Source organism: Brienomyrus brachyistius, chromosome 13 (assembly GCF_023856365.1).
Source record: "Brienomyrus brachyistius isolate T26 chromosome 13, BBRACH_0.4, whole genome shotgun sequence".
In the NCBI taxonomy this organism is placed as follows: Eukaryota; Metazoa; Chordata; class Actinopteri; order Osteoglossiformes; family Mormyridae; genus Brienomyrus; species Brienomyrus brachyistius.
The window spans coordinates 27,255,236-27,264,730 of NC_064545.1; the positions used below are offsets into that span (position 1 = coordinate 27,255,236).

General features: G+C 57.8%; 1 protein-coding gene across 1 annotated transcript in view; it reads left to right on the forward strand.

Annotated features, from left to right (window-relative positions):
• Positions 1–8,236, forward strand: part of LOC125706847 (zinc finger protein 423-like) — a 32,776-nt gene extending 24,540 nt beyond the window's left edge. The window contains exon 3 of the mRNA XM_048973688.1: positions 8,028–8,236. Coding sequence (XP_048829645.1) covers positions 8,028–8,236 — 209 coding nt within the window. The remainder of the gene's footprint in view (positions 1–8,027) is intronic.
• Positions 8,237–9,495: the final 1,259 nt, after the last annotated feature.

Below are 9,495 nucleotides of genomic sequence, written 5' to 3' on the forward strand. Positions count from 1 at the left end.
GCTCCCGTCCGGCTGAGCTCCTAATGAAACCTTCTTCCCCGATCAAATAAATCAGCCAGTGAGAGCCTGCTCAGCCACCCGTGTCCACAAGGAAGCCCTCTGTGCTGTCCTCGCTGTCCCCAGCCGCGTCCCTGTCCTCGCCGTGTCCCTGTCTTATCCTTGATGTCCCTGGCCGTGTCCCTGTCTTATCCTTGGTGTCCCTGTCTTATCCTTGGTGTCCCTGTCCTCGCTGTCCCCAGCGCGTCCCTGTCCTCGCCGTGTCCCTGTCTTATCCTTGATGTCCCTGTCCCTGGCCGTGTCCCTGTCCTTATCCTTGGTGTCCCTGTCATCGCTGTCCCCCGGCTGACGTCCCTGTCTTATCCTTGGTGTCCCTGTCATCGCTGTCCCCGGCTGCGTCCCTGTCTTATCCTTGGTGTCCCTGTCTTATCCTTGGTGTCCCTGTCCTCGCTGTCCCCAGCCGCGTCCCTGTCCTCGCCGTGTCCGTCTTATCCTTGGTGTCCCTGTCTTATCCTTGATGTCCCTGGCCATGTCCCTGTCTTATCCTTGATGTCCCTGGCCGTGTCCCCTGTCTTATCCTTGGTGTCCCTGTCATCGCTGTCCCCGGCTGCGTCCCTGTCTTATCCTTGGTGTCCCTGTCTTATCCTTGATGTCCCTGTTCCTGGCCGTGTCCCTGTCTTATCCTTGGTGTCCTGTCTTATCCTTGGTGTCCCTGTCTTATCCTTGATGTCCCTGTCCCTGGCCGTGTCCCTGTCTTATCCTTGGTGTCCCCTGTCATCGCTGTCCCCGGCTGCGTCCCTGTCTTATCCTTGGTGTCCCTGTCTTATCCTTGATGTCCCTGTCCCTGGCCGTGTCCCTGTCTTATCCTTGGTGTCCCTGTCATCGCTGTCCCCCGGCTGCGTCCCTGTCTTATCCTTGGTGTCCCTGTCATCGGTGTCCCTGGCTGCGTCCCTGTCTTATCCTTGGTGTCCCTGTCTTATCCTTGGTGTCCCTGTCCTCGCTGTCCCCAGCCGCGTCCCTGTCCCTCGCCGTGTCCCTGTCTTATCCTTGATGTCCCTGTCCCTGGCCGTGTCCCTGTCTTATCCTTGGTGTCCCTGTCATCGCTGTCCCCGGCTGCGTCCCTGTCTTATCCTTGGTGTCCCTGTCTTATCCTTGGTGTCCCTGTCCTCGCTGTCCCCAGCCGCGTCCCTGTCCTCGCCGTGTCCCCTGTCTTATCCTTGATGTCCCTGTCCCTGGCCGTGTCCCTGTCTTATCCTTGGTGTCCCTGTCATCGCTGTCCCCGGCTGCGTCCCTGTCTTATCCTTGGTGTCCCTGTCTTATCCTTGATGTCCCTGTTCCTGGCCGTGTCCCCTGTCTTATCCTTGGTGTCCCTGTCTTATCCTTGGTGTCCCTGTCTTATCCTTGATGTCCCTGTCCCCTGGCCGTGTCCCTGTCTTATCCTTGGTGTCCCTGTCATCGCTGTCCCCGGCTGCGTCCCTGTCTTATCCTTGGTGTCCCTGTCTTATCCTTGATGTCCCTGTCCCTGGCCGTGTCCCCTGTCTTATCCTTGATGTCCCTGTCCCTGGCCGTGTCCCTGTCTTATCCTTGGTGTCCCTGTCATCGCTGTCCCCCGGCTGCGTCCCTGTCTTATCCTTGGTGTCCCTGTCATCGGTGTCCCTGGCTGCGTCCCTGTCTTATCCTTGGTGTCCCTGTCTTATCCTTGGTGTCCCTGTCATCGCTGTCCCCGGCTGCGTCCCTGTCTTATCCTTGGTGTCCCTGTCATCGCTGTCCCCCGGGCTGCGTCCCCTGTCTTATCCTTGGCGTCCCTGTCTTATCCTTGGCGTCCCTGTCTTATCCTTGGCGTCCCTGTCTTATCCTGGTGTCCCTGTCCTCGTTGTCCCCGGCCACATCCCTGTCCTCCGCTGTCCCCAGCCGCATCCCTATCTTATCCTTGGCGTCCCTGTCCTCGCTGTCCCCCGGCCACATCCCTGTCCTCGCTGTCCCCCCCCGGCCGCATCCCTGTCTTATCCTTGGCGTCCCTGTCCTCGCCGCGTCCCTGTCTTATCCTTGGCGTCCCTGTCCTCGCTGTCCCTGTCCTCGCCGCGTCCCTGTCTTATCCTTGGCGTCCCTGTCCTCGAGCACTCTTCAACACCCCTGTGGTTCACACCTCCCTCTTCTGTCCTTGGGTGGCTTCCTTTGTGTACCCCACCCTGCCCTCCCCCTTCTCATTTTGTCCTCTCCTGAACCACACAGACAGACACTGGCTCACTCCCCGCAGAGACAGTCACCGTACAGGAAGTTCATGTCTGAGCTCCACAGTTACGATCAGGCTGCGTCTAATTCACCTTCTCGCTCGCTCTCTGGTGGGGGGGGGGGGGGGGGGACAGGAGCTGGACTCTCAACCCTCCACACCCCCATTCAGCCGTCCAGTGGCGTCACCCCCGCCTGAGATGGGGGTTCGGTGGTGGTGATACCGGTTCCTGGCAAAAACACTGGCAGTTTTATACTGACGCATTTCCTCTGTTTTGGCCTGACATGAGTGTTGGGGGAGGCAGGGAGCCCAGACGAGGTCGCTGTGCCACAGACCGCCTTAGCTTACGGACACCCTGTCCTCATCTGTGAAAATCCGTGTTAACTGTTAAATTGTAATATTTTTTCATTGAGACTGTTCTCAGAAGAGCGGGCGCCTCCACTTGTGTTTGTGCGTTTTGTTCATGAGCTGTCAATTAGCTTGATTTTATTTATTTTTTCCCTCTCTGCTGCCCTGCCTCTGCCATCCCCCCTCCCTCGCGGGCTGAGGCGCTGGGTGCTGATCTCAGGGGGGCATGTCGTTACGCAGACGTGGGCACCCAGTGCTTCGCGACACGCTCCCTTCTGTGGTTTCTGTGTTTTGAAAACACGGCTGTCGGGGGCCGGGGTGGGAGTCGCAGAGGCAGTCGTCACTGTAAATAGTTCTGTGTTTACCCCCCCCCCTCCCCCCCCCACCACCACCACACCCCCGACGGCGGGAGTCCCATGAGGAGTCTGGGAAATATCGCTGCACCTTGGCGGTCGCCATGTGGCGGGCACTCACTCGCTGGCAGAGGGACGCAGCCTGAGCGCGTCCTGGCCAGGCATCACTAGTTGAGTGCCAGATCGCTGCGATCAGACATCTCTAGCTGAGCGTGCCCATCCTGCCCATAATATCATTGCCTGCTGCTTTGCTAGTGGTGCAGCCTTTAATTTCAGTAAAAAGCGACTGACTCTGGGTCCATGTTGTCCGCTGGGCATAATGTGATCCCACCCCTGGTGAGAGTTAAGCATGCCCAGGGTTCGCCGGGCACAGATTGGAAGCTCGTCCGTCCGAACGCGCCCCGTCTGACTCTGACGTTTTCGTTTGGGGCAGCTCCAAGCCCGACATGCCCCATGATTTTTATGCCCGATTTGGGCTCTGACACGTGCTGGTCCTGTTTTGTCCCCCGGACCGGCTGCTCGGCCCCAAATGTTCAGGGCTGAACTTTATTACTCATCTGTTCTAATATCCGGTTTTTATGAGGGCAATCACGGGCCTCCGCGCCCCCATGGGGTGTGCACGCATGTGTGGATGCATGTGCTTCTGCGTACATGCGTCCATGTATGTATGTGTGTGTCGCGTACATGCATGTGTTTCTGCGTGTGGCATTTGTGTGTGTGTACATCATGCATGTGCATCCGTATACCTGTGAATGCATGAATTCTTGTGTGTACGTCCACGTGCATGTGTTCATGCATGCGTGCATCCGCATGTGTGTGCATGCATCTGCGTGCGTGCGTGCGTGCGTGCGTGCGTGCGTGTGTGTGTGTGTGTGTGTGTGTGTGTGTGTGTGTGCGCGCATGCTTCCCGGTGTATGTGGGCGTTTATGTGTGTGCACAGCCTGTAATGAGCTCGGATCCCATCCTGGGTGCCCTCTACCTATGTTTCTTGGGGTAAGCTCCAGGATCTTTGGATGGACGACTATGGATAGCTATGTAAATAAATATATCGAGCAAGCTGCAGGAAGGGAAATATTTCTGTGGCTGCCTGAGTAATGGATTCCTGCACTTCTGCCTGGGATCCTGCCTTATTGAAAGGGGCTGCACTTTGTATCACAGACCTCCAACCCGGGCTGAGACTTGGTCGCCGCAGCTTTCCAGACAGACCTCTACGTTTGGCGCCTTTCTTACTGTGTTTTTGGGTGGTATGTAGCTCAGAGGGTTAGGAAATCCACATCCAGAAGATTGTGGGATTGAATCTTGTAACCTGCATGGATTGAAAATATACCCCCCCACCCCTACATATACCTATTTGATCTCCCCAGTTGTGGGGGTTTTTAATCATGTGGGTAGTTCAGGTTGAGAGAGTAAAAGTCCAGACCAAGATTTTATTTCAACCAACCAGTTGAGTCTGGAACTGTGCCTCAATATACTCAACTGGTTGAAATGAAATCCTGATTTTACTCTCTAGGTCTGAACTATCTATGGCTGAGGGCAGAAGGTGCCCACGTCTCAATCTCTGCCCCACCCCCCTTGGACCTTCCTCACCATTAAATGGACCCAGCGGGGGCCAACCCCCATGTCCATCGTCTCCATGCCGCTTTACAGTCCGGTATGTCGTGGTTGCATGAGATCGCAAGAAAGGGGTGTGGTTCCTTCAGGGCTGGTCTGTGGGGTGTACCTGGTAATGATGGGGGTGTGACCCCTGAGCACCAAATGCGGGGGGTGCCTGTGTGGTGGATGAGGGGTAGCACTGATATGGGGCTATCCTGGCCTTGTCTTTGCTTGGCAGTGGTTCCTGTACAAGGCGCTTGTCACGGTAACAGTTCTGTTTTAGTGTGAGAGGAGCTGTAGGAGCGCGGATTGGGGGGCGGGCACCGTGTGCCAGGGTACATGTGTGTGCGGCATACCGAGGGAGGGGGCCGTGATCACTGGTGCTGCCGGAGATGGCTCTGTGACTCACAGATAATAGCACTCAGCGGATCATGGGGTGGTGGTAGGGGGCTCCATCGGCCTGGGGGGGCTGCTATTTAAAGCTCCGTCGGAGCAGAGGGGCGCATCCCCAAACTGTTCCCACGGCGACAGCCACGGCACTGGACACCCTAGGTATGTGCTTTTTTTTGCTGGAATGTTCCAGTAGGTAGGTCAGTCAGTCCTGAATTCACAAACAAAAATAAGTGACAAATAAAGGTGCGGTGAGCGTGGGCAGGGTGGCTCCCCTTTTCTGCTCCTGCAGCTTCCATCTTGGCCATCATTCAAGCCTCTAACCGGGTTTGGAGCCAGTCTCCGACTGATTGTGCCTTTGGACGCTATTGATCTGAGCGCAGGGTCAGATGACACCCTGGCCTCACTGGAGTTAAATACGTTGCTCGAGGCCTCCACAATATAATTTCACTTTTGGCCCCGGGATTTGAACCCTAAACCTTCTGGACATGGGTACGATCCCTAAGCCACTACACTATGCCCTGCTTTATTAATAGTTTCACTATTTACCTACAGTAATACAAGTAATGAATCCTGTGTTACCCTCAGTCACGAGTAAAGATCCCCAGCAGCTGCTCTGCACTTTGAGGGGCTTGGAACACACTTTGGGGAATCCTCCCCTCCACTCCCATCCCGCACCAGGTGGTCTTCAGCCTGCTTTATCATTGATGCTTCTCCCTCCCTCCCTCTCTCTCTCTGTCCTTATCCAGCCCTTACCATTCACACTCCTTCTCTCGCATTAGTGACCCCTGGAAAAAGAAACCCTGACCGCTACCGGCGCCGAGGCCGGTTCTGGTCACGGCGCCTCCTTGCGCCGCATCCTCCTGACGTCTGCTAGAAACGCCGCCCTTGCAGGGCGCGGGTGGCATAAAGAGGCCTTGTTCAGCTGAATGGCCCTTTTGAAATCATTAGTCTCCTTGGACACCACTGTCCAACCGCTGGCTCTCATTTAATTTCTCCTTTCCTTCCCTCAAATTGAATTATGGGTAAAAAACACGGTGAGCCACCACAACGCAAACGAGCGTTTGCCGGGAATGACCCGCTGCACTGGTCTTTCCAGTAGTGGCACTGGGTCCTGGACGGTAGGTTGCAGTGTAGGAGGTGTATGTATGTGCCCCCCCCCACCCACCACCTCCGTTGTCTTTTTAGGGCCTGGGGGAGAATGAGAGAGCGCTCTGGTGTTCTTTCTCTTTCGATCACCGCCGTGCTTTCGTTCTGATTTCATTTGTTTGCCTACATGCTTGCTGAGGCTTCTCCGATCGGCTGCAGTTTACCGCTGGGACATCCACTCCCCCCCCCACCCCACCCCTACCCCCCGCTCTCCCCCGAGACCTACAGATAAATGGCATAGTCTGTGTTTATCATGGGGGTGCACGGGGGTGCGTTGTATCGAGCCAGCCGGCATGGCGCGGGGCGGCGATGCCGGTAATGGTGGTAGATGGCGCAGTGTGGGGGTGTCCAAATGAAGTCTGCTGGGACCCCCCTCCCAGGCGGCCCCTCTCTACCCGAGATTGGAAGCGCTTAGTGACGAGCGGCAGAGGAGCATGGCCGGATATGTAGGTGGTGGTGGGGGGGATGTGGTGCTGGCAAAGTGCCCCCTCCCAACTCTCCCCCATCCCCACCGAGTGCCATCCATCTCAGTGGGCCTCACGGGGCCGAGGGGGAGGGGTGCCGGGGTCGCTGATTGGCCTGGCTCCTCCCCTGTTGCCATGGCAGCTATTTGTGTTGGCATGTCCGATCTCTGGCAGGGGGTTAGGGGGGGGCTGGGGGCCTCCCACGGGCCCTTCTCTCGATTTCTGGAATATGGTGTTCCCAATCTGCAGAAGACACTCCCGTTGGTGTGTCGGACCCGAGCTGGGGGGGCGGCGTAGGCGGTGTAGGACGCGTTTGGCAAGGGGGCTCTCTCGGACCGGTCCAGACGGCACCCCCACCCCTGGGCAGATGGCTCTGCCCCTGCTCCCGCCTCCGCCGCCCACCTGAGCATCTCTCCTGGGCCAGGGGGGAGAATCTGCTCTGCCTTCCCATGATCCTCTCACCCCAGTCCCACCTGCCTCAGCAAGCCCCCATCCAAATCACACCAGCCTGCCGCTCTGCTGCGGACGCGATTAGCGCCGGTGCGGACCTGCCTAGCATGCCAGGTAATGGCGGAATTAGCACTATTCAGTGGCAGGGCGCGGCACTGAGCCCCCCCCCCCCTCCGGGGGCCTGATTGCGCCCGTCTTGGGTGATTTGGTGAGTCCGAGGCTCCCCACCCCCCCGCCCTCCTCCTTCCCTTCCTCTCTTTCCTCCTTCTCCTCTTTGTATTCCTCCATCCTTTTTTGTTCCCTTTTTCTTTCCTGTGCCGCCCTCCCCCGGCCGCCCTGCCTCGGTCTCCAGTGTAGCCCTTCAGAGCGGCAGCGTTTAATGTGATAATAAGGTGTGAAAATCGGACCACAATGGTGGGGGAGGATTTGCTTTGCTCTTTTTTTTTTTTTTTCTTCCTCATCTCCCCCCTCCTCCCATCTCCTCTGATCTAGCACGGATGATGTGACCACTGGGTGGTGGCTGGGCCCGGGGACCTCGACCCGCACCCTCTCCTCAGACTGCGCCCCCCCCAAATCCCTACCCCAGCACTCGCATCGGCTCTGTGCTCACCTCCTGCCCGCTTTTGCCGCATCTTTGTCCATTCTGTCTGTCATTCCGCAGAATTACCGATACTTCGGGACGTGGGGCTGGGGCAGGTGTATGCAGGGGGGGCCGCTGATGTCACCGCCCCGCTAGATAATGCTCATCACGCCGTCCCCAGTGCAGGTTGTCTCCCGGAATCTGTCCGTGTTTAGTGCTCAGTCCCGCCCAGGCTTCAGCACGCCCTGCCGAAACCCCCCCCCCCCCCCCTAACCAAAGCTACCTTGGTCACCACTCATGGGTGCCCACCTACTGTCTGGACCCCGGAAGGCCTTCCGCTTTTGGCCAGCCCAGCATGTACCCAGGACTTCATTTTCTTGGATGTACGCGAGCTTGTGTGGGTGCGTGTGCTGGCGGTGCTGAGAGGCCTTGGGGCTGTGACACCGGCATCTCGCCCCCCCCCTTTCTCGCAGATGTTCCTGGGCCGGATGGCGACGCTGACCCAAAGGAGTGTCGGGGGGGTCTGGAAGATGGCGAGCAGAGCGTCACCAGCCAGGATGAGCGAATGGCCGACGACGATCTGGACGACGAGCCCATCTTCACGTGTGACAACTGCCAGCGTGACTTTGAGTGCCTGGCCGAGCTGACGGAGCACCGCACCAACCATTGCCCCCGCCGGTAAGACGCCCGCTCTCACTCACCGCTCTCACTCACCCGCTCTCACTCATCCGCTCTCGCTCTGACTGCCCCCACAGTCACTCTGATTCACTCGGGCTCCCTCTTACTCGCTCTGATTCACGCTCGACATCACCACCACTCAATCCGTACGATGCCAGAGGGGCCCCCATATGGCTAAAAACGGTCAGTACACGTGGGAGGGGACCCCCAAGGTGATTTTTGTGAGTGTAGGGTCACAAGCTACAAACTGCCCCCAACCGCATGTTCACCAAACCCGCTTTGGTCAGGTTTGGGGGGTAAACAGCCAGGCATTTACGCCAGCCTGCCCCCCCCCCCTCTTGGCCCCGCCCCTCTGCCCTGGGCCCCGGTTAGTGCGCCAGAGGAGCGGCTGTCCTCCCCGATCGTAACCGTAATTAATGGAACGCTAAAAGCAGAGCGGCGGGGCTGCGGCTTCCTAACAGATTAATCAAGGCGTGCTCGTTAACGAAGGCGAATCCGACAGAGAGAAGGAGGATTCCACACGAAGGGGGGGCGCCTGTGGGGGTGCGGCAAGTAAAAGGCAGGAGAAGCTCATTCACTGTGTGTGTGTGTGTGTGTGTGTGTGTGTGTGCGTGTGCGTGTGCGTGTGGCCTGACAGGCGTGTCACCCAAAGGGACCCGGGCTCTCCTGGGACAGGGGTGTAGCAGGGGTGCTGCGATTTCCACTTGGAGTCATGAGAGAACCACATGTTGCTTTGCGGATTGGGGAGGTGGGGGAGAAGTTGGGATGGGAAAATATAAAAAAAAAAAAGGAGAGATGAAATGAAATGATAAAATGTGGACATCTCGAGGGAAACCCCTGTCAGTCGTGCAGATTGTGGTGTAATCCGGACCCCCAGCTGGGGAGCGTCTCCCCCCCCCGCCTTATTATTATTGAAAAGAATGGTAAATTAAAAAACACACGCTGACGAATCCTTTTAAGTTCTCTGTGCACCCCGGGGAGGGTCCTTGTGGGGATAGCACAGGATGCAGCCTCTGTTTCCATCAAACGGGGATAAACACGGCAGTGAGTGTGTGAGCGAGTGTGTGAGAAGGAGAGAGAGGGGGAGGGGGGGCCCATGATTAGTGAGCTCCAGTGCCACGCGGGGAGGCCATTTTGGCGTAGGTGCCTGCTGGAGGCCATCTTGGTCGAGGTCGTTGGCGAGGGGCCCCCACGGCCTGATGCTGTGCACTGGGGGGCCAGCCGGGGAAGGGGGTGCTGCTCCCTCACGCCAGAGGCTCACAG